Source organism: Piliocolobus tephrosceles, chromosome 8, assembly GCF_002776525.5.
Source record: "Piliocolobus tephrosceles isolate RC106 chromosome 8, ASM277652v3, whole genome shotgun sequence".
Classification (NCBI taxonomy): Eukaryota; Metazoa; Chordata; class Mammalia; order Primates; family Cercopithecidae; genus Piliocolobus; species Piliocolobus tephrosceles.
In genome coordinates, this window is record NC_045441.1 from 118633027 (window position 1) to 118658092 (window position 25066).

General features: G+C 48.2%; 1 protein-coding gene across 1 annotated transcript; it reads left to right on the forward strand.

Annotated features, from left to right (window-relative positions):
• The first annotated feature begins 6138 nt into the window (after positions 1–6138).
• SMKR1 (small lysine rich protein 1) lies at positions 6139–17870 on the forward strand. Its single transcript, XM_023223555.2, has 2 exons — positions 6139–6458; positions 17198–17870. Exons 1-2 carry the CDS (start codon positions 6456–6458, stop codon positions 17390–17392), a joined length of 198 nt encoding a protein of 65 aa, XP_023079323.1. The 5' UTR covers positions 6139–6455; the 3' UTR covers positions 17393–17870.
• Positions 17871–25066: the final 7196 nt, after the last annotated feature.

A 25066-nucleotide genomic window follows, 5' to 3' on the forward strand; every position in this document is an offset into this window, starting at 1 on the left:
AGACCATTCATTTTATATCCTGCCTGTCCACTGGCAAAACATGCTTGCTTGTGCTTTATATCTTTTAAAGCAAGGCTTCTTGGAAACACTTTAAATTTACATAGCAGGCCGGTGCAGTGAATCATGCCTGTAATTCTAGCACTTTGGGGGGCCAAGGGAGGATCACTTGAGCTCAGGAGTTTGAGACCAGACTGAGCAACACAGGGAGACCCTGTCTCTACAAAAAATTAAAAATAAAAAAAATTAGCCTGGCTTGGTGGTGCTAGCCTGTGGTCCCAGCTACTGGGGAAGGTCAGGTGGGAGGATCACTTGAGCCCAGGAATTCGAGGCTGCAGTGAGCTATGATTGCATCACTGTACTCCAGCCTGGGCAACAGAGCAAGATGCTATCTCAAAATAAATAAATAATAATAATAATTAATTCACATAGTACTTTCACAGTTATTCTATCATATTGCTTTCACAGCAACCTAAGGGGAAAAAGCGAAGCTCAGAGAATTGCCCAACTAATAAGTACTGAGGCCAAGATGTGAACTCACATTTTCTGGCCTCAAGTCCAGGGCACCTTCCTGAATAATTATCGTGGTTAACAGCACAGGCTTGACAGGCAGACAGAGCTGGCTTTGACTCTGACTGTGAACCTGGGAAAGTTACTCACTTTCTGACCTCCTCATGTACAAAGTGGAGAACATAATGAAAACGACCACACTGGTTATAGTGAGTGAAAATGCAATATGTGTGCAAATGCCCCTTCGGTGTTAGCTACGATTTGCAGTGAGAAAAGGATGAAATGATACGGATATCAAGGGAGGGATTGATACAAGAGCATTTCCAAAGGACACCTAGGCCTGACCAATGAACTTATCATTCTAGATGGATGAAGATGAGCTAGAGGAGATGAAAGGCAGGAGCCTGGGAGAACGGTGCAGCCAGTGGGGACCGGACGAGGCAGGAGGGGAGATGCCCAAAGTGCAGGGAATGATGGGGGCTGAGGACCAGAGCTCAGAGGGCAGCCATTTTTCACCACAGAGACTGTGTCATCATGAGAGTGGTAGGCACTGACGTGATTCCCTGAGCCAGCAGGGGAGGGGACACTGAGGGAGAAGCACACAGGGCTGAGGAGTGCACTTTGAGATCATCCCCCACTTGGAGTGCAGCAGGAAGCAGATAGGCATGCAATGACGATGTAGGCTGGGATGAGCAAGGAGCAGAATGTATGCCTCAGAAACAAGTGGGGGACTTAAAGGAGGAGGGGAGACTAGCAGCCTTCACTTAGGCTCAGAGGTCAATGAGAATGAAGTCTCCGGGCTTGGCAGAATAGAGGCAATAATACTTCCCAATGGACCATGAAAATTATTCCATTAACATTTATCTTGCTGCTGTGGCATACAGTGAGGAGGCTAAAAGAGGCTGCTCACTGTGGAGGAGACAAGGAAACCTCTCTCTAACTGAAGTCCAGATTCGTGCAAAGCCAGAGGCTGAGGCTGAGTTTAACGGGCACAAAGTGTTGCCAGTGATTAATGAGCTCACAGTTTGTGCCGGGCCTTGAAGGTTGAACAGGCTTCTGATGATAAGCAAGGAGGAGAAAACACTCCAGCTAAAGGGGACCACATAAGTAGAGGCTGGGAGGCATGGAGCACCACAAATCCCAGAGACAGAGGAGAGTGGCCAAAACAAGGCATGAGGGGCCAGCAAGGGTAAGTAAAACTAGACAAGCAGATGGAGGCAAGATTCGGAAAGACTACACATATTCATACCATACCAAGGAGTGCTTTGTAGGAAATAGTCATCAACAGTTTTTGAAAATGGGTGAGACATGATTAAATCTGTGCTTTAGAAAGAATACCAGATGGAGTGCAGAAGCCTAAGGAGGGGGCAGAGCTGGTCAGGAGACTTCTGAAGCAGCCCAGGCCAGAGACAGCACAGGCCTGAGCAGGGTGGTGATCTGAGGAAGAGCAGGGTGGGGAAGGGCGGTCCCCCAGAGAGACAGGGCTTGGCAAGCAGTGCAGGAGGGCACACTGAACGGCTTGCAGCGGGGTGATTGGGAGCAGGTGGCACCATCCACAGACTTATGAAGGTGAGGGTCAGGTGTGGTGGCTCATGCCTATAATCTGAGCACTTTCAGAGGCTGAGGCAAGAGGATCCCTTGAGCCCAGGAGTTCGAGACCAGCCTGGGAAACATAGGGAGACCCTATCTCTATTAAAGAAAAAAAAAATTATAAAAAAAAAGAAAAGAAAAAAGAAAATCAGCTGGAAGCAGTGTCTCACACCTGTAATCTTAGCACTTTGGGAGGCCAAGGTGGGCGGATCACCTGAGGTTAGGAGTTCAAGACCAACCTGGCCAACATGGTGAAACCCTGTCTCTACTAAAAACACAAAAAGTAACCAGGCTTGATAGCACACACATATAATCCCAGCTACTCTGGAGGCTGAGGCAGGTGAATCGCTTGAACCCGGGGGGGCAGCGGCTGCAGTGAGCCGAGATCGCACCACTTCACTTCAGTCTGGGCAAAACAGCAAAACTCTGTCTAAAAAAAAAAAAAAAAAACAAGTCAGGAGGTAGCTTCCAGTAGGTACAGATGAGAGTGTTCTAGATACAAGGAGAGAGAGGGATCAAAGGTGACCAGTTCCTAGTGTGGGTACCTAGATGGTTGCTGAGGCTATCATCCAAACAGAAGGAGATGCACATTTGCTATAAGAAGTGTTTGACTTTATTTATTTAGAGGCAGGGTCTTGCTCTGTCGCCCAGGCTGGAATGCAGTGGTGCGATCGCGGTTCACTGCAATCTTGACTTCCTGGACTCAAGCGATCTTCCCACCTCAGCCTCTCAAGTAGCTAGGACCACAGACATATGCCACCGTGCCCGGTAAATTTTGTATTTTTTTTCCCATAGATGGGGTTTCACCATGTTGCCCAGGCTGGTCTCGAACTCCTGAGTTCAAGCGATCCACCTGCCTCAGCCTCCCAAAGTGCTAGTATTGCAGGTGTGAGCCACCACACCCAGCCAGGTTTGATTTTAGATGTGGCAAGGTGAGGTTCCTAAGAGTTGAAGTTTCAAAATCAACTTTATCAAGGTATAATTCATACATTGTAAACTGTACTAATTTGAAGTATATAATTTAATTAATTCTGGCAAATGTATATACTTGTGCAGGGCCAGGTTCATGGGCTGTTTGACCCCAGTGGTCACACAGAGTCCTACTCTTTTTTTTTTTTTTTTTTGAGAAGGAGTCTTGCTCTGTCACCCAGGCTGGAGTGCAGTGGTGCAATCTCGGCTCACTGCAATCTCCGCCTCCCAGGTTCCAGCAATTCTCCTGCCTCAGCCTCCCAAGTAGCTGGGATTACAGGCGTCCACCACCATACCTGGCTAATTTTTGTATTTTTTAGTAGAGACGGGGTTTCACCGTGTTGGTCAGGCTGGTCGTGAACTCCTGACTGCAGATGATCCACCCGCCTCAGCCTCTCAAAGTGCTGGGATTACAGGCGTGAGCCACCGTGCCTGGCCAAGTTCTACTCGTAGAAGGGCCACATGCTTGGGGTTTAATGCTCTGAGTTTCACAGTGTGAAAATTTCTTAGTAATTTTACCTTTGAATTTGTGTTTTGTCAATGAAATCCGATGGGAAAATGGAAAATGGAGCATGTTAGGGGAAGGGGGTTGGTGCCTTAGCTCCTGCTGAGTCTCACCTCTTGTCACCCCCCACCACCCCCAAACCCCACCCTCACCCTACCCCACCCCCACCCCCATCTAGGGCAGGGCATGGCAGTATCCCAGCACATTCAGAGTGAGACATGCGAGTGTCCCGTCCACCACAGTCATGACTCCGAGCACATCTTGGCACAGAGGGTGCAATCCGTCGAGGGTCACCCATCTGCTATGGGAAGACAGCTAGGAAGGGGAGTGTTCCCGTACCCAAGGAAACACATTAAACGGTAAATAAAAACAGCATAACAGGTTGATAGAGACTGCAGAGAAAAGGAAAGCTTTCTAATTTAGTACCTTTACTGGCACTTTTCCCTGCTTCTTCCTGTTTTCATTTTGCACTGAGCCATGCAAATGATGCAGCCAGCCCTGCACCTGTGTACCTACCGCCACAATCAGGATGGAGAGTATTTCCATCGCTCCGGAATTTTCCTCTTAGTGCACTGCAGAGTCAATCCTCCCCCACCCATGGCACACCTCAACCACTGATCTACTTTCAAGACAGCTGAGTTTTAAAACTTGTAGCAGGAGGCCGGTGCGGTGGCTCACGCCTGTTATCCCAGTGGGAGGCCGAGGCAGGCGGATCACCTGAGGTCAGGAGTTCGAGACCAGCCTGGTCCCTGTCTCTACTAAAAATACAACAATTAGCCAGGCGTGAGAGCACATGCTTGTAATCCCAGCTACTTGGGAGGCTGAGGCAGAAGAATTGCTTGAACCCAGGGGGCGGAGATTGCAGTGAGCAGAGATTATGTCATTGCACTCCAGCCTGGGCAACAGAGCAAGACTCCATCTCAAAAAAAAAAACAAACAAACAAAACAAAACAAACAAAAAAACCTTGTAGCAGGGCTCTGGATCTCTGATCTGGAGCTCAGGAAAAGCAGGAATGGAACAGATTTGGGAGTGATCCCATAGGGGTAACCTTGGGAGAGCTGAGATAACCCAGAGAAGTGTAAGCAGCTGGGGTGGGCCGGCTCCATCCAGGGATGAAGACAGGGGCAAGCAGAGAAGAAACTGCAGGTGGAGGGCAGGAGAATTTGCCATATCCAGGGCATATGGACTCATAAGAAAAACTCACAGACATATTAAAAGTAATTGGAAGTTGGGTTTGCTTTGTTAATGAAAGACTAGGGAAAGCATATGTAAGAGAACCTAGAACATAAACACTCCTCTTTGGAAGCCAGTTTGTCTTTCAGGAGAAAAAAACAAAACACCTCATCCTTGCAGAGCCTTCCAGGACCCTGCTCCTGCTTCCTGGTCTTGCCTCCTCCTCCTCTCCCTAATTTTGGCGTAATTGACTGCTCCTTGTCATCCAGCTGTGTTTTAAGGTCACCTCCTCAGAGAGGCCTTCCTCAGTCAGCAATCTAAAAGAGCACCCAGTGGTCACATCAATTTAATGCAATATGCCATACTGTCCCTACCACTTTTAATGTCTGCCAGGCCCTCCATGGTCAGCCTCGACCACCTCCCCCAAATCACGCTTAAAAAAACAAGGACTTTGCCTCATTCAGAGCTCAATTTTCAGGGCCTGGAAGAGTGTCAGGCACGTGGCAGATGCTCAATAACTGTTGAATAAAAAGCAATGACAGGCCGGGCGTGGTGGCTCACGTCTGTAATCTCAGCACTTTGGAAGGCTGAGGCGGGCGAATCGCCTGAAGTCAGGAGTTCGAGGCCAGCGTGACCAACATGGCGAAACCCCGTCTCTACTAAAAACACAAAAATTAGCCGGGCATGTTGGTAAGCATCTTCAATCCCAGTCACTCAGGAGGCTGAGGCAGGAGAATGGCTTGAACTTGGGAGGCAGAGGTTGCAGCGAACAGAGATCGTGCCACTGCACTCCAACCTGGGCGACAGAGAAAGACTCGGTTGGAAAAAAAAAAAAAAAAAAGGAATGACAAGTCATAGAAAAGAATGAGTCGTACCACTCAAAAAGGTAGCCTTCCCCTGTGGGGAGTGAGGCTGGAACGGCACCTACTGTACCTTTCTTGCCCAGTCCTACTTGCACGTGAACTCCCTCCCACCCCTTTAGTCTCTCGGGCTCTTACTGTGTTTACCTGGCTGTTTTGCAAACATTTCCCATGATATTCTCCCTTCACCGTCATAGTCCTTATGCTCGTTTTCCAAAAGAGGTTCTTCGATGATTTCTCCCAGGTCGGCCGAGTGAGCCGCCTAGCCTGTGCTCTCACGCCAGCGCAACCCCAGTGGGAGAGCCGCCCGCACCCGCCCCTTCGCCCCGCGCCCGCCGCTCCGGCAGCCCAAACCCAGACGCTACAGCGCCAAACCGGGATTCCGGGTGCTGGAGGCCGTCGTCGGCCTGGTGCTTGCTGAAGGCCCAGCCCGCGCGCGCGGTCCGGGAACCCAGCTCCTCTCACCCTCCGCGCGCAGCAGTGTTGCCCTGGCAACGGTTACCACGGCGAGGCCCTGCCCCACGCCCGGCGATTGTGCGCGCGGCCCCGCCCCCGAGGCGCACGCCGGCCCGGCACCCACAGCTGCTGCGGCCTAGGTGCCGCGTGGGAAAAGCAGGCACCTCGCGTCCAGGCGGCTCCGCGGCTGGCTGCTCCCTGACCCGGCCGCGCTCCTCCGAGCAAGGCGTGGCGGGGAGGCATAGTGAGGCCCGGCCCGCGGCGGTTCCCTGAGGAGGGCGGAGAAGGGGCCGGGGGCGCTAGGGGAACGGGCTCTGGGGCAGCGGCCCCGGTGGATGCTAGGGGCTTCGGGATCGGGAGTCCACCACGCCTGCCTGCTCGGCTGAGAATCGCCATGGTAATCCCCGTCTCCCTAAAGTACGGGGGGCCCGGGCGCGCACCGTGGAGCCCTAGGCTGTCCCGGAGAGGCGCGGGCGCCGAGGTCACCGCCTCTCCCTGGGGGCGACCTCAACGCTTGGTAAAAAGATGGAGGTACAAGGGGTGCCCGGCGGTCCGCGCCCGCTGGAGGCGCAGCAGCCACGGAGTCAGGCGAGCCCTCTTTCCGGGTTTTAGGTCGTGGTCCTGTTGAGCAGCCCTCACACCCAGACGGTTGATGTGGGAAATAAAGGGAGGGTGGTACTGTGGTGTGGCACCTCAGGGCGCCAGGCCATGCCCACGCCCACAGTGACGGATCCGGGCTCTTAGCTGCCGTCGCCACCCTGGGTCCTCGCGCGGGATTGTCCGCTGCTCTGCAGACTCAGGAAGCAGAGAGTGAGCCCTCGTGCCACCACCTTGCTGTCAACAGCATTCCTGTTCTCCGCCCTCATCCAGTCACTTGCGACCTCCTTCCCACCTTCGCTGCTCTTTCCAGAAGGGCTGTGACCTTCCAGGCCCTGCCCCAAGTCCTCAGGGAGGCACCATTGTCTGCTAAACTAAGTACTGCACGCCTGAGCTGGGCGCACAGAGCCCTTGCTAAAGGGGCCTCAACCTCGAGCTTTCTCTGCCATATCTTCTCTGCTAAACAACAACAAACAAACAAAAACCCCGCATCCCACACTAAACCCGCATTCTTCTGGAAGCCTCTTGAGCCTTCCCTGTCTTGATCCATTTTCTTTGAGATTTGGCTCAGAAGGACCGTGCCTGCTGCTTCCCCATCGCTCCTTCAGCGCCCACAGCCCTTTGCACCTTACCTCTGGTGCTTTGCGTGTTTTTCCTTGGAAAGCCTTACTCCCCATTAGACTATGGTGTAGAAATCATTAAGTTTCTGTGTTATTTCCAGTTTGTTTGGTGTAAAAGGGTTAAGTAAAAATTTCTTGGTTTAAGTTGAGAGTCATTCCATGGTTGCTATTGCCTTTTTTTTTTTTTTTTTTTTTTTTTTTTGAGACAGGGTCTTGCTTTGTCACACAGGCTGGAGTACAATGGTGTGATCACAGCTCACTGCAGCCTCGACCTCTGGGGCTCAAGTGATCCTCCCACCTCAGCCTCCCAAGTAGCTGGGACCGTATGCGAGCACCACCATGCCCAGCTAATTTTTGTATTTTTAGTAGAGACAGGGTTTCGCCACGTTGCCCAGGCTGGTCTCAAACGCCTGGGCTCAAGGGATCCTCCCGCCTTGGCCTCTCAAAGTGCTGGGATTACAGGCGTGAGCCACTGTGCCCAGCCAATTGCCATTTCTTTCAGGGCCCAGGGAACTGAGGCAGAAAGCTGTACATAGCCATTTAAGCAAATGCCAGTTAATTCATGCTCCTTGAATGAAGGTCAAACACATTAGTGCACAGAGCCTGCAGAGCGGAATCTTGCCTACCTTTCCTGCCTCAGCTGCTTTCACTGGCCCCCTTGGTTGCCTGTGGGCTAGCCATGTTGGCCTTTTTTGGGTTTCGGTCTCTTTGTGCACCTTCTCTCCGGCCTCAGAGCCTTTGCGTAGGCTGTTGGCCTTGGAATTACCTACCCTCAGCCCACAGGCCACTCTTAGGGAACCCTTCCTTTGATGTCCCAGACTAGGTCAGCCCTTGCCCATCCTGTGCTATTATAATGTCATGTGTTATAGGCATTATAGGGCCTTTCTTTATTAATTTCTTTGTTTTTATTTATTTATTTTTTTAGAGATAGGGTCTTGCTTTGTTGCCTAGGCTGGAGTGTGATGGCATCATAGGTAGCTCACTTTGGCCTTGAATTCCTGGGCTCAAGGGGTCCTCCCACGTCAGCCTCCCAAGTATCAGGGACTACAGGTGTGTGCTACCGAACCCGGCTAAATTTTTTTGTTTGTTTGTTTTTTGTTTTTTTTGAGACGGAGTCTCGCTCTGTCGCCCAGGCTGGAGTGCAGTGGCCTGATCTCAGCTCACTGCAAGCTCCGCCTCCCGGGTTTACGCCATTCTCCCGCCTCAGCCTCCGGAGTAGCTGGGACTACAGGCGCCCGCCACCTCGCCCGGCTAGTTTTTTGTATTTTCTAGTAGAGACGGGGTTTCACCGTGTTGGCCAGGATGGTCTCAATCTCCTGACCTCGTGATCCGCCCGTCTCGGCCTCCCAAAGTGCTGGGATTACCGGCTTGAGCCACCACGCCCGGCCGAACCCGGCTGATTTTTTAAATTTATGTAGAGACAGGATTTCACCATCTTTCCCAGGCTGGTCTCAAACTGGGTGCAAGTGATCCATCCACCTCGGCCTCCCAGAGTGCTGAGATTACAGGTGTGAATCACCACACTTGGCCAATAGGGCCATTTCTTCCCAGCATGGATTGTGAGTAAATGTGTTTGTGATTAGGTGACTAGTGTCTTTCTCAGACCTCACTGACCTGTAAGCATCGTGAGATCTCTTTTGTTCCCCATCTAATACAGGGCCTGCTACACAGTAGATTTTTGTTAAATACTTGTTGAATGAATGAAGGAGGCATCTTAAAATTCAGAAAAGCAGAAATCCACATTTGCTTTCTAAATTCTGTTCTTGCATTGCATCTCAGTTGCGATGTATTCATTCACTCAGCAGATATTTACGCATCCTTGCAGTGCGGCAGATACTGGGGTAGGCTGGGGAATTCAGTGGTAAATTTATAGACAGAATCTCTGGTGAGGGAAACAAACAATAAACATAAACAGTTACTATTAACTAGTGAAAAGTGCTGCGGGTAAGGAGATGGACAGTGACTCTGCTGGGGTTGTTGGGAGACTGTTAAAGACAGACCACTGTACCTACCCCCCGTCCCTAGCCTGGGACAGTCTCAGTTTATGTTTGTTTATATTTGTTGAAGTATCTTGGTTTGGGCAATAAATTATATGGTAACTCCAGTTATAGACAGAGTATAGACATGGTGTCAGGGAGGTTTTTCTTTTTTCTTTTTCTTTTTCTTTTTTTTTGAGACAGAGTTTTGCTCTTGTTGCCCAGGCTGGAGTGCAATGGCACAATCTCGGTTCACTGCAACCTCCGCCTCCCAGGTTCAAGCAGTTCTCCTGCCTCAGCCTCCTGAGTAGCTGGGATTACAGGCATCCGCCACCATGCCTGGCTAATTTTTTTGTATTTTTAGTAAAGATGGGGTTTCACCATGTTGTCCAGGCCAGTCTTGAACTCCTGACCTTAGGTGATCCACCTGCCTCAGCTTCCCAAAATGCTGAGCCACTGTGAGCCACCATGCCTGGCCTGTCAGGGAGGTTTTTCTAAAGAGGTGATATTTGAGCACAGGCTAGCATAAAGAGAAGCAACAAACTCTGCCCTTTCAATTAGAAGGTCTGCAGGAAGAACACACATTGCACAGGGAGAAGCTCGGAGTGTTGGGAACTAGAAGAAAGTCCAGAGTGGCTGGAGTCAAGTGGTCTTCCTTAAGGAGTTTAGAGGGTTTTAAGTTGGGAGCTGCATGTTCTGAAACCAGGAACAGCCAAGAGCCACAAAGTTGTATTGATTCAACCCAAGGAATGGATGGGCCCAGAAACAAAACGTTTATTACTCCCATGTAATAATTTCTTAACAGATTTATTGAGGTGAAATGTATATGCAATAAATTTTACATGTTTAAAATGCATACTTTGGACATGGTGGCTTATGCCTGTAAACCCAGTATTTTGGGAGGCTGAGGCGAGAGGATAGCTTGAGCCCAGGAGTTTAAGACCTGCTTGGGCAACATAGTGAGACCCTCATCTCTACAAAAAGTAGAAAAAATTAGTTGGGGCCGGGTGCGGTGGCTCACACTTGTAATCCCAGCACTTCGGGAGGCCGAGGCGGGCAGATCATGAGGTCAGGAGATCGAGACCATCCTGGCGAACATGGTGAAACCCCGTCTCTACTAAAAATACAAAAAAATTAGCTGGGTGCGGTGGTGGGCACCTGTAGTCCCAGCTGCTGGGGAGGCTGAGGCAGGAGAATGGCGTGAACCTGGGAGGTGGAGCTTGCAGTGAGCCGAGATCGCACCACTGCACTCCAGCCTAGGAGACAGAGCAAGACTCCATCTCAAAAAAAAAAAAGAAAAAGAAAAAATTAGTTCGGCATGGTGGTGCAAATCTGTAGTCCCAGTTACTCAGGAGGCTGAGGTGGGAGGATCTCTTGAGCCTGGCTCTCGAGGCTGCAGTGAGCCTGGACAACAGAGTGAAACCTGTTTCAAAAAATAAATAAATAAAAATAAAATGCACATTTTGATAAGTTTGGCAAATGTGTTCATTCATTAAGCCATCATCACAATCAAGATTGTAAACATAGCCATCACCCATTTTGTTTGTAATCCACTTTTCTCTCTTGCCCGTCTCTGTACCCCTACTCCTTCCCAACCTTCGCAGGCAATGACTGGTCTGCCCTCTCTCTAGATTATTTATAGTTTCTAAGATTTTATATATATGCAGTCATACATTTTAGTTTTTTTTTAATTTTACTGACTTTTTTTACTTGAGTAATTATTTGGAAATTCATCCATGTTGTATCATGTATCAGTAATTATTCATTTTTAGTGCTGAGTAGTGTTCCATTGTGTGGTTAAACCATGGTCTATCCATTCGCCTGCTGATGGGCTTTTGGGTTGCCCTTCCTTCCTTCCTTCCTTCCTTCCTTCCTTCCTTCCTTCCTTCCTTCCTTCCTTCCTTCCTTCCTTCTCTCTCTCTCTCCTTCCTTCCTTTTCTTTCTTTCTCTCTCTCTCTTTCTTTCCTTCCTTCCTTCCTTCCTTCCTTCCTTCCTTCCTTCCTTCCTTCCTTCCTTTTTTCTTTCTTTCTTTCTTTTCTTTCCTTTCTCAGGATCTCATTTTGTCACCCAGGCTGGAATGCAGTCACATGATCGTGGCTCAGTGCAGCCTTGACTTCCCTGAGCTCAGGTGATCCTCCCACCTTAACTGGGACCACCACACCTAATTGTGTGTGTGTGTGTTTGTTTGTTTGTTTTAGACAGAGTCCCGCTCTGTCTCCCAGGCTGGAGTGCAGTGGTGTGATCTTGGCTCACTGCAAGCTCCGGGCCTCCCGGGTTCATACCATTCTCCTGCCTCAGCCTCCCGTGTGGCTGGGGCTACGGGTGCCCGCCACTACTCCTGGCTAATGTTTTGTATTTTTAGTAGAGGTGGGATTTCACCATGTTAGCCAGGATGGTCTCCATCTCCTGACCTCGTGATCTGCCCGCCTCGGCCTCCCAAAGTGCTGGGATTACAGGTGTGAGCCACCACACCTGGCCAATTTTTTTTTTTTTTTAAATATAGATATGGGGTCTCATTTTGTTGCTGGGGCTGATCTTGAACTCCTGGGCTCAAGTGATCTTTCTACCTTGGCCTCCCAAAGTGCTGAGATGACAGGCATGAGCCCCTGCACTTGGCCTGTTTCCAATTTTTAGCTATTACAAATAAAGCTACTATGAACATTCATGTAAAAGTCTTTGAATGAACATATGCTTTTATTTCCACCTTAGGAGTGGAATGGACTGGGTCATATGGTAGACATGTGTTTAACTTTTTATAGAGACTGCAGACTGTTTTTCAAAGTGGTTCTGTCATTTTAGATTTCCATCAGCAGTGTATGAGAGTTTCAGTTTCTTTACATCTTCACCAGTACTTGGTAGGATCAGTCTTTTTGACTTGAGCCATTCCAAAAGGTATGTGGTGGTATCTCCTGGTTTTCGTTGCATTTCACTAATGACTTAATGTTGAGTATCTTTTCATGTGCTTATTTGCCATCTGTATATCTTTTTTGGGGAAGGGTCTATTCAACCTTTGAACATGTTTTATTAAGTGGTTTTCTTACTATTGTGTTTTTGGGGTCCTTTGTTCTCCATATAGGCCTTTATGAGATTTATGATTGGCAGATATTTCCCCCAGTCTGATGCTTGACTTTTCATTGTCTTAATAATATCTTTTGGAGAGCAAAAGCTTTAAATGTTGATGGTGAGTTTATCAAGTTGTTTTCTTGAGTTATGAAACATTTGCCTAATAATCCAAGGTAGCAAAAGTCTTCTCCATTTTCTTGTAGAAGTGTTATAGTTTTTGGTTTTATATTTAATTCTATTATCTATTTTGAGTTGATTTTTATGTATGGTGAAACTGTGGGTTGAGGTTCCTTGTTTTGCAAATGGATATTCATTGTTCTAGCACCACATGTTGAACAAGATTATCTTTGCTCCACCAATACCTTTGTTGAAAATTAGTTGATCAAATATGTGTGGATCTATTTCTGGACTCTATTCTGTCCCGTTGTTCTACTTGCCTTTCTTGACACCACTATCACACCATCTTGTTCCGGTAGCTTTATAATAATTCTTGAAATAAGGTAGTATTAGTCCGCCAATTTTGTTCTTTTCTTTTTCTTTCTTTTTTGAGACAGGATCTTGCTCTGTCACCCAGGCTGGAGTGCAGTGGTGCAATCTCGGCTCACTGCAACCTCTGCCTTCGGGTTCAAACGATTCTCCTGCCTCAGCCTCCTGAGTAACTGAAATTACGGGTGCCCGCCACCACAGTCGGCTAATTTTTGGATTTTTTGGTAGAGACCAGGTTTCACTGTAGTGGCCAGACTGGTCTCAAACTCCTGACCTCAGGTGATCCACCTACCTCAGTCTCTCAAAGTGTGAGGATTACAGGCGTGAGCCATTGCACATGGCCGGTTCTTTTTTATAAGTCCTTCACTTTTCCATGTGAATTTCAGAATCTTCCACAAAAAGATGAGAACTTTGAAAATAATGTCAAACCTTTATCTCACATCCTTTGCGTTTCCATATGAATTTTAGAATCAGTTTGCCATTTTTGTACAATAAGATGAGAACTTCAAATAAAAATGTCAAACTCTTATGTGAATTTTAGGTCCCAAACCATTTTAAAGATTAAAACACATTAAGTCAAGTGTGGTTGGCATGCAAAAAAGTACAAGGTCATAAACAAATGAAGACCCAGGCCGGGTGCGGTGGCTCATGCCTATAATCCCAGCACTTTGGGAGGCCGAGGTGGGCAGATCACGTGGTCAGGAGTTCAAGACCAGCCTGGCCAACATGATGAAACCCCATCTCTACTAAAAATACAAAAATTAGCCAGGCTTGGTGGCAGGCATCTGTAATGCCAGCTATTTGGGAGGCTGAGGCAGGAGAATTGCTCGAACCTGGGAGGCAGAGGTTGCAGTGAGCCAAGATCATGCCATTGTACTGCAGCCTGGGCAACAAGAGCAAGACTCCGTCTCAAAAACAAAAAAAAAAAAAAAAAGGAAAGGAAAGAAAGAAAGAGAGAGAGAAGGGGGGGAGAGAGAGAGAGAGAGAAAGAGAGAAAGAGAAAGAGACAGAAAGAAAGAAAATCAAGACCCAAAGTCTTTCAGAGTTTCTGGTAAAATGTACATCCCATACCTGATGGGGTTGTTTTACCAGGAGAATGCAGTTAAAAAAAGAAAGGGAAGGAAGGAAGGGAGGAAGGGAGGGAAAGAAAGAGAAAAGAGAAGAGAAAAGAAAAGAGAAAAGAGAAAAGAAAAGAAAGGGAAAAAGGAAATAAATCAAGACCCAAAGTCTTTTAGAGTTTCTGGTAAAATGTACCTTCCATACCTGATGGGGTTGTTTTACCAGGAGAATGCAGGTACATAGGATTTTCATGTGGATTCTGCATTGCAAGATATGTCTCATCTTCATTACCGGGTTTTGTATCTAGGAATGTACTCCATTTCACCTAGCAAAAATGTATTTTAGTAGGTTTTTTTTTTTAGATGGAGTCTCTGTCACCAGTCTGGAGGGCAGTGGTGCAATCTCGACTCACTGCAACCTCCACCTCCCAGGTTCAAGCAATTTTCCTGCCTCAGCCTCCTGAGTAGCTGGGGTTACAGGTGTGCGCCACCATGCCTGGCTAATTTTTGTATTTTTAGTAGTGCCATGTTGGCCAGGTTGATCTCGAACTCCTGACCTCGTGGTCCACCTGCTTCAGCCTCTCAAAGTGCTGGGATTACAGGTGTGAGCCACCACGCCCGGCCTATTTTAGTAGTTTTAACACATGAACTATGTTCCTCTTTGTTTAACTTGGGATATTTTTCGACTGCTATGCTGTGAATAGGACATCTATTTTATATAAATGGTTACCCTTGCAGGTATCCTTGAACATTTATACCTTCCTCTCCTCTCCCTTGCCTACAGGAGACACTTTTCAATAATATACTTCCATCTGTTATTTTCTGTATGTGTAGGTCAGAGGACATAGAGAAGTTCAACTCAGTTTTGTGCAGCTCTAGCAAATACAAATGTAAAACCAAAAACTATAACACTTCTAGAAGAAAATATAGACGATGTTTGTTACTTGGGTTAGGCAAAGATTTCTTGGGTATGACGAAAACACAATCCATGAAAAACAGGTTGACAAGCTCGAAGTATAATAGTGTATTTCCAGATTAGGATGGTATCCATTCATTTTCCCAGAGAACACTGACCTTATGGGGTAGTCATGGAAAGAGAATAGACACCGAGCCTGGTGGATGCTGGTTTCTGTGTGCTGGGTAGCCTAACTGAGCCCCTACATTTCCATTTTGAAGGCAGGAGTAATACCTAGAAATACAGCTCTGCCAGGTGTGGTGGCTCACGCCTGTAATCCCAGCACTTTGGGAGGCCGAGGCGGGTGGATCACAAGGTCAGGAGATCGAGACCACCCTGGCTAACATGGGAAACCCCATCTATACTAAAAAATACAAAAAATTAGCCGGGCGTGGTGGCAGGCGCCTGTAGTCCCAGCTACTCGGGAGGCTAAGGCAGGAGAATGGTGTGAACCCGGGAGTCAGAGCTTGCAGTGAGCCGAGATCACGCCACTGCACTCCAGCCTGGGCGACAGAGTGAGACTCCATCTCAAAAAAAAAAAAAAGAAAAAAAGAAATACAGCTCTGAGTGTTAGTGGTGTTACAGATGATGGCACAGGGGCACAGTGGCTCAAGCCTGTAATCCCAGCACTTTGGGAGGCCAAGCTGGGAGGCTTGTTTGATAGGAGTTCAAGACCAGCCTAGGCAACATAGCAAGACTGTCTCTACCAAAAAAAAAAAAAAAAATTAGCCAGAAATGGTGGCTTATGCCTGTGATCCCAGCTACTTGGGCAGCTAAGGTGGGAGGATCGCTTGAGCCTGGAAGGTCGGGGTTACAGTAAGCTGAGTTTGTGTCACTGCACTCCAGCCTGGGTGACACAGCAAGACCCTTTCTCCAAAAAAAGGGAAGGTGACGACAATCATCATTTATTGAGTAATTATCTCACATCAGACATGGTGCTAAGTGTCTTTTTTGGGGGGGGCGCCGAGGGGGAGGCAGAATCTCACTCTAGCCCCCAGGCTGGAATGCAGTGGTGTGATCTTGGCTCACTGCACCCTCTGGCTCCTGGGTTCAGGCAATTCTCCTGCCTCAGCCTCCTGAGTAGCTGGGATTACAGACACGTGCCACCACGCCCAGCTAGTTTTTGTATTTTTAGTAGAGACAGGGTTTCACTTTGTTGGCCAGGCTGGTCTTGAACTTCCTGACCTCAGGTGATCCGCCCGCCTCCACCTCCCGAAGTGCTGGAGTCACAGGCATGAGCCACCGCACCTGGCCTGTGCTAAGTATCTTATATTTGTGTCTCACTTAAACCTCATGACTGCTTAATGAGGTAGAGACTACTTGTAAAACAAGTGCCAACATACATATCTGCATCCTGATTATCAAACTTGTTTTAAATTTAATGAGTATTATGAAAATTTCCAAACATAAATGAAAATAGAATTGTAAAGTAAAATCCTCATATTCATTTCTCAGATTCAGAAATGATTAGGACTTTGCCACATTTGCTTTATCTGTTTTTTCTGGGTGGGGGGCAGTGGGGGAGCTGCAGTGTTTTACAGCAAACCTCAGGCCTTCTTTGATTTCATACCTGCAGATTTCAGTGTGTACTTCAGAAACATGTGAACATTTTCTTCTGTGATTTGCTGCCATTGTCGGACCTAACAATTACTAATAATTCCTTGACATGATCAGATTTCCCTGAATAACTCAAAGACCTCTTTTTGCAGCTTGTTCAAATAAGAATGCAAACAAGGGCCACACCTTGCATTAGGTTGGGTCTCTTTTAATCAGGGTGCTTAATAAACATTTATCAAATTAGATTGCATGTGACTTTCAGAAATTATTATAATTCTGGGTCGGAATTAAGCTGCTCTCAGAAGGCAGTCCTAGTTGCATTAATTGTTTTCTTTTGCCAAAGAGGGTTTGTCATTTAGAGAAGACACAACAATGCAAACTGTTGTGGCTGCTGTTTTGACTTACTTCCTTTTAGGAATTTTTTTTCCTTGTTCAATGCAGAAATACTGAAAATGATACCAAGTTTATAAAAACTAACTCAGCCTGGCACGATGACTCACACCTGTAATCCCAGCATTTTGGGAGGCCGAGGTGGGCAGATCATTTGAGGCCAGGAGTTTGAGACCAGCCTACCCAACATGGTGAAACCCTGTCTCTACTAAAAGTACAAAAATTAGCCAGGAGTGGTGGGGCACACCTGTAATCCCAGCTACTTGGGAGGCCAAGGCAGGAGGATCACTTGAGCATGGGAGGTGGAGGTTATAGTGAGCCAAGAGCATGTCACTGCACTCCAGCCTAGGTGATGGCAGTGAAACCCTGTCTCAAAAAAAAGAAAAAACAAAAACTAACTTCCCTCCTCCCATATTTATATTTGTCTTTGAAAGCCAGCTAAAGGGAAAAAAGGAAAAGGCCAGGGCAAGTCTCATGGGAAGAAACAGAAGAAACCAGAAGTGGACATTCTCAGCCCCGCGGCCATGCTGAACCTCTACTATATCGCCCACAACGTCGCCGACTGCCTGCACCTGCGAGGCTTCCACTGGCCGGGTGCTCCCAAAGGAAAGAAAGGGAGAAGCAAGTGACAGCATTTCACAACACAGCTCTGTTACAGAGAACAGGGCTTGGGAAAGAGAAGTCAGGATAACACAACTATTGCCAGCAACATAGACTTTACTCCAGACGACTTGAGATGCAAATTAAGTGTGCTTTTCTGTGATGGTTGATGATGGGGAAATGCACCTTCCTTCCTCTGTTATGCCGGATAAGGTTAGCCACTTTGGTTTTCTGGGAGTTACAGGGTGGGAAAAGCCTGAGTAATTCCTACACAGTGTGGTGAAATTAATAGAACTTTCAGAAATTATTATAATTCTGGGTCAGAATTAAACTTTTCTCCCAAAAGGCAGTTCTAGTTGCATTAATTGTTTTCTTTTGCCAAAGAGGGTTTGTCATTTAGAGAAGACACCACAAACAGCACTGGATTTCCTTAGGAACATTGCTCTTTTGGGCACTATTTCCTTTTTTTTTTTTTAATGGAAAATAATAAATACTTTGTTTCTATAATTTTCTTCTCAGCTGTCTGACTCTGTTTGATTTGAATTAGCCACAGGCTCCGCGGATGCTAAGATGGTCACGAATGCTCTGACCCTGCCAGTCCTGCAAGCAGATGGTGAGAAGCGGCTGACAGTACGAAATGGCTGGGTGCAGGGCAAAGGGGGCAAATCCGCCCATCCCTTTCTTTTTTCTTTTATTTTTCGGACAGTCTCGCTCTGTTGCCCAGGCTGGAGTGAACTGGCGAAATCTCAGTTCACTGCAACCTCTGCCTCTCAGGTTTAAGCGATTCTCCTGCCTCCGCCTCCCAAGTAGCTGGGATTACAGGTGCACGCCATCAGGCCAGGCTAATTTTTTTATTTTTAGTAGAGACAGGGTTTCACCATGTTGGCCAGGCTGGTCTCGAACTCCTGACCTCAGGTGATCTGCTCGCCTTAGTCTTCCAACGTGCTGGGATTACAGGCATGAGCCACTGTACTCGCCTCGGCTTCCCAAAGTGCTGGATTACAGGGAGAGCCATCACACCCAGCCATCCCTCTTTTTTCCCTATTTCACCTGACTCTTCTTCCTCCTCCCCTCCACCCTCTATTTCTTCCCACCTTCTGCATACTTTGTTAAACTTGGCTGGCCCCGAGTTATAGAATTGGTGCCAGGCACTTGCCCTGGGCATTCGTCTGATATTCTAGGATCTCCCTAGCCCTGTAAGGAGACACCTAAGAGATGAAACTGTAGTTCTGGCCGGGCACGGTGGCTCAAGCCTGTAATCCCAGCACTTTGGGAGGCCGTAGACGGGTGGATCACGAGGTCAGGAGATCGAGACCATCCTGGCTAACACGGTGAAACCCCGTCTCTACTAAAAAAAAAAAATACAAAAAACTAGCCGGGCGAGGTGGCGGGCGCCTGTAGTCCCAGCTACTCGGGAGGCTGAGGCAGGAGAATGGCGTGAACCCGGGAGGCGGAGCTTGCAGTGAGCTGAGATCCGGCCACTGCACTCCAGCCTGGGCGACGGAGCAAGACTCCGTCTCAAAAAAAAAAAATAGAAACTGTAGTTCTTTCTCCTCGGTCCAGAGGCCTGAATTCTCCAGATGTGAAAGCCAGCATTTTGTAAGTGCGGACGCCGTCTCTGACTCCCTGAGCACTCCATCCCTGCTTTCTGCTCTGTCTTCCTGGCTCTTCCTGCCCCTCCCCAGCCCCTGCACTGTTGTCTCCATTCACCGTTCTGAGCCCAAAGCTGACACACTCTAGGCAGCACCTCCGGGGATGTTCTAGTTTGCTGGAATTATAATTATGCTGCAGGTGGCCTTGTGAGGATTGCAGGGATTCATGAGGTTTGCTAAGGGAGGCTGCAACTCAGGACTCAGGCTTTCATATGCATCAGAGAAAAAAAGGAAGCTACATGAATCTCTGTGCTAGAGAAGCGGGGTGTCCGTGACCCACATCAGCCTGTTGGGAACAATATTGTCTACCTGCACCACCTGTGCAGTTTCCATAGAAGCCCTTGGCCAGTTGCCAGAGGAGCCCTCACTTGGGTGAATCTGAAGGGAGGTCTCCTCTGCTGTCTGTTTTCTGGCTTTGGAGACAGGGAGCACCTTCCCACCCTGTTAGGGACTGCTGAACTCATAACTCCAGTTCAGCAGTTCACACACTTGAGTGTGCCTCTCGGTCACCTGGAACACTTGGCCAAGTGCAGATTGCTGGGCCCTACCCCCGCAGAAAGGATGGGGCTCAGCGATTTGTGTTTCCAGTACATTGGCAGGTTATGCTGCTGCCCATCCACACAGGTAGAGAGCCACTGCTCCAGTTAATGCTGCCTACCCAGAAGCTAAAAGGCTTGTGGAATCCGAACCTGTAGGATGTATAACGTCCTTTCCTGCCTCACCTGGGTTCAGGAGCTTGTATTTGAGCGCACCTGCAGAGCGCACCTGCAGAAGGCACCTGCAGAGCTTCCTTTTGATCCCTGACTGCCCACACCTGCAAGGCTACCATTGGCCAGGTGCTGCTAAGGGAAAGAAAGGGAGAAGCAAGACTTAAGTGACAGCATTTCACAACACATCTCTGTTACAGAGAACAAGGCTTGGGGAAGAGAAGTCAGGATAACAGCTATTGCCAGCAACAGATTTTACTCCAGACGACTTGAAATGCTGCTCACCTGCAGCACAGGTACAGGCATTTACAGGCTAACAAGGTCTGAAAGGGGCCATGCTCTTCTCTTTTGAGACGATGAAATGATGAGCCAGGACTGTGGTGCTGGAATGGGGGAAGCACTGGTCTGACCAGCTGGGGCACCGTGACTCAAGGCTCACCCCCAGTTTAGCAGACTGGTTGAGGCTGTCTCAGTATTGTGCTCGTTGGAGCCCTGGGGTTCTGAGAGACGCCATAAGAAATTTTGGGTTCTAATAGCCATGCTCTAGTGTCACCACATATACATAAAGTTATAAACATTACACACTATATAAAGGTTGTGATGCATTTTACTTTTTGAGAAATTATTTTTATTTTAGTGAAACACTGAACTTAAAACTTTTTTCAACTAAAGCTATTTCAATACATTAATTGAGCATCTATTATGCTTGGCACGAAGACAAGGATAGTACTGGTATGTCTATCCTACTGATCCCTACTGATATGATTTAGCTGTGTCCCCAGCCAAATCTGATACTGAATTGTAGCTCCCATAATTTCCACGTATTGTGAGAAGGCTTGGTGGGAGATAATTGAATCATGGGAGTGGTTTTCCCCATACTGTTCTCATGGTAGTGAGAAGTCTCACGAGATCTGATGGTTTGATAAGGGCTTCCCCTTTCACTTGGCTCTCATTCTGTTTTGTCTGCTGCCGTGGCCATGTGAGACGTGCCTTTCACCTTCCACTGTGATTGTGAGGCCTCCCCAGCCATGTGGAACTGTGAGTCCATTAAACCTCTTTTTCTTTATAAGTTACCCAGTCTTGGGTATGTCTTTATCAGCAGCATGAGAACAAACTAATACACTTACCCTCAAGGAGCTTCCAGTCTGGTCAAGAAGGCTACTACCCAGATTAACAGAGGGCAACTAAGTCTCTATTTCAACTTTGATAAAGTACATTCATGGGCCGGGCGCAGTGGCTCAAGCCTGTAATCCCAGCACTTTGGGAGGCCGAGACGGGCGGATCATGAGGTCAGGAGATCGAGACCATCCTGGCTAACACGGTGAAACCCCGTCTGTACTAAAAAATACAAAAAACTAGCCGGGCGAGGTGGCAGGCACCTGTATTCCCAGCTACTCGGGAGGTTGAGGCAGGAGAATGGTGTAAACCCGGGAGGCGGAGCTTGCAGTGAGCTGAGATTCGGCCACTGCACTCCAGCCTGGGTGACAGAGCGAGACTCCGCCTCAAAAAAAAAAAAAAAAAAAAAAAACAACAGAGTACATTCATGATGCAATTTATGAAGGTGATTAAGAGGAGGGTGGGATTAAGACCTCTAGAGGATATCTGGAGGATATCTGATGATAAAATATATCCTTGAACCCTGCTGTTTTTATTTCCCCTAAACCCAAATTGGCAAGAATCCTGATTCTTGCTGCTTTTAAAGATTCAAAGAGGAGCTTGTGAAAGGCACAGTGTATTGGGTCATTTTGCATTGCTATAAAGAAATACCTGAGGCAGAGGCAGGCAGATCACTTGAAACCAGGAGTTTGAGACCAGCCTGGCCGACATGGTGAAATCCTGTCTCTACTAAAAATACAAAAATTAGCTGGGCAGCTGGTAGTTCATGCCTGTAATCCCAGCACTTTGGGAGGCTGAGGCGGGCGGATCACAAGGTCAGAGACCAGCCTGGCCAAGATGGTGATACCCTGTCTCTGCTAAAAATACAAAAAATTAGTCAGGCGTGTTGGCACACACCTGTAGTCCCAGCTACTCAGGAGGCTGAGGCAGGAGAATCACTTGAACCCGGGAGGCAGAGATTGCACCATCGCGCTCCAGCCTGGGGGACAGAGTGAGCCTCTGTCTCACACACTCACAAATTAGCTGCACGTGATGGTGCACACCTATAATCCCAGCTACTCAGGAGGCTGAGGCAGGAGAATTGCCTGAACCCAGGAGGCGGAGGTTGCAGTGAGCTGAGATCTCACCACTGCACTCCAGCCTGGGCAACAGAGTAAGACTCTGTCTCCAAAAAAAAAAAAAAAAAAAAAAAACCTGAGGCTGGGTAATTGATAAAGAAAAGAGGTTTAATTGGCTCACAGTTCTGCAGGCTGTACAAGCATCACACCAGCATCTGCTGGGCTTCTGGGGAGGCCTCCAGAAGCTTTTACTTATGGCAAAAGGGTGCAGGCACACCACATGCCTAGAGCAGGAGCAAAAGAGAGAGGATTGTGGGGAGGTGCCACATGCTTTTAAACAACTAGATCTGGCAAGAACTCACTATCTCGAGAACAGCACCAATCCATGCGGGATCCATCTCCATGACTCAAAACACCTCCACCAGGCCCCACCTCCTCCAACACTGGGGATTACAATTCCACATGAGATTTGGGCAGTGACAAATATAAGCAGTGATAGGAAAGTCCACATACAGGCCATGAGGGCTACCTGGAGGAGGCAACAGCTGAAGTGAAGGCCTTGCTGTGAAGCTATGGGGGCTTTTTGTGAGGAAGGCTCTATGCAAGGGAGAGGATGGATATAGGACTTGATGGTTAGTAAGTGGGAGAGAAGGCCAGGTGCAGTGGCTCACACCTGTAATCCCAGCACTTTGGGAGGCCAAGGCAGGCAGATCACGAGGTCAGGAGTTCAAGACCAGCCTGGCCAACATGGTGAAACCCCCTCTTTACTAAACATACCAAAATTAGCAAGGCATGGTGGCACATGCCTGCAATCCTAGCTACTCAGGAGGCTGAGGCAGGAGAATTGCTTGAACTCGGTTGCAGTGAGCTGAGATCACACTACTGCACTCCAACCTGGGTGACAAAGCGAGACTCCATCTCAGAAAAAAAAAAAAAGTACACAGGGAACACTTGGGAAAAACAAGAGCCACAAAGAAGACAATTAGAATCACCCCAAGTCCCACCCATCTGTGGCTAAGCTGTGTCAGCCTTTTGTCACATTTGGTGTATACTCAGGCTATTTTCTACATGCTGGTATAAGTGTATCTCCATGTACACGAGGGTACATATCTTTATTCTAGGTCAAGTCTGTCTTCTGCATTTTCAAGCTCTTCCTCCCTGCCAGCTCCTTCCTCACAGCCTGGAAAACAGAGACTCTTTTCCCCACTTTTTAATGCGAGAATCTGGGGCTCACTGAAGTTAGGAGTGAGGGTGGTCCAAAGATGTGTGGACCAGTAAGAATTGCACATTCATTAAATGAGTGTTTATCAAGGGCCTGTGTGTGCCAGGCACTGGGCGACAGACACGAGGCCAACAGATATATGGTTCTGTTCTCCTGGGGCTCCAGTCTACGGGGAGCTAAAGGTGAGTAGGTATCAGTTGGTGCTGCTTGGTGTATCAGCACTGTCCAGGAGAATCGTCTCTGATCATGGAGATGTTCTGTGCTGCACTGTCCATCATAGCCTAGAACCACATGGGGCAGCTGAGCATGACATGTGGTCGGTGCGACTGAAGATCTGAATGTCTGATGTGGTTTCATTGTAATTCATTCAAATTCAAGTAGCCCCATGTGGCTAGTGGCTATGGTATCAGACAGCGCAGAGCTACCTGCGGAAAAGCTCCGACCTAGTTGGGGACAGGGAGAGAAGCAGGAAGGTGTTACTGAGGAAGCGATGTTGGAGTTGAGAGCTGGAGAGGGATTTACCACGAAGCTAACGAAGCCGTGGCCGTTTTGTATTCATACTGTTGTGCTCTTTTTCTTAAAGTCCCCAAGCTCTAGGCCCCACAAAACCTGGCTCTGCCCTTGGACTAAGTTAGACAGGGCCAGAGAATGTGCAAAGGCAGGAAGGAGGGAGCATGGCAGGGAGAGGGGACTGAACAGAGCAGAGACAGGGGGAGGGGGCTACAAGAACCTTGTGGAATCCTAGTGAACCCCTTCGGGCTAGCCTGGTGGCTCCAGGATCCCAGCTGGCGCCAAGAACCGCAGCAGCGTGGTGACTCCTCGCTCCTGAGCTGCTGTAGTGAGAGGACAGACTCCAGGAGCCCCGGCTGCCTGGTCCTCTTGGCTCTGCCCGGCTTTCTCCGGCTGTGAGTTCTGCCTTCTGTCGGTGTCAGCGTCTCCACCACCACAGCTTGTTGTGATCCTCCAGGATCCCTTGTGACTCCTGCTGTACTTTCTGGTCTCTGTCTTTGCTTGCGTTGAGCTCCAGCTTCCTCTCCTAAATGTCTTATTATCAGGGTTTGACAGGAGCAAGAGTCTGATTGACCGCCCTAGTCTTTCCCTGCTGGGCTGTGTCGTGGCAGCCACTGGATGAGCTGTGGGGGTCTGGGGCTTCCCACCCCCATCAGGTATGCCTGAGGCAGGCAACAGTCAGGAGCTGCAAAATACCCACCAGGAATCTGCCTTGGGGTTGTGGGTGGGGACCACAGGTTGCGTGAGGGTTTGCTTCTGTCTCTTTGTCTCTCCCTCAGGCTGAAGACCATCCCTTTAGAGTCAAGATCCTGGGAAGAACTTGCTTACCCTTCGGTCTTTTTCCTTTACTTTCTCATCTTTCTGTCACACATTTTTTCCCTCTCATTTTTTTTTTGGTTGCCACCTTTGTATTTTATTTATTTATTTTGAGTCTTGCTCCATCGCCCAGGCTGAAGTGCAGTGGGGCAATCTCAGCTCACTGTAACCTCAGCCTCCCAAGTTCAAGTGATTCTCCCACCTTAGCCTCCCTAGTAGCTGGGGCTGCAGGGGCGCGCCACCACACTCAGCTAATTTTTGTATTTTTATTAAAGACGGGGTTTCACCATGTTGGCCAGGCTGATCTTGAAGTCCTGACCTCAGGTGACCCGCCCACCTGGGCCTCTCAAAGTGCTGGGATTACAGGTGTGAGCCACCATGCCCGGCCCTAACTTTGTATTTAAAAAAATTAAAAATTGGCTGGGTGCAGTGGCACATGCCTTGTAATCCCAGCTACTCAGGAGGCTGAGGCAGGAGAAAAGCTTGAACCCAGGAGGCAAAGGTTGCAGTGAGCTGAGATTGCGCCACTGCACTCCAGCCTGGGTGACAGACTCTGTCTCAAAAAAATAAAATGAAAAATGAAAAATCTGCAGAAAGGTTGAAAGAAAGTGCAGTGAACACC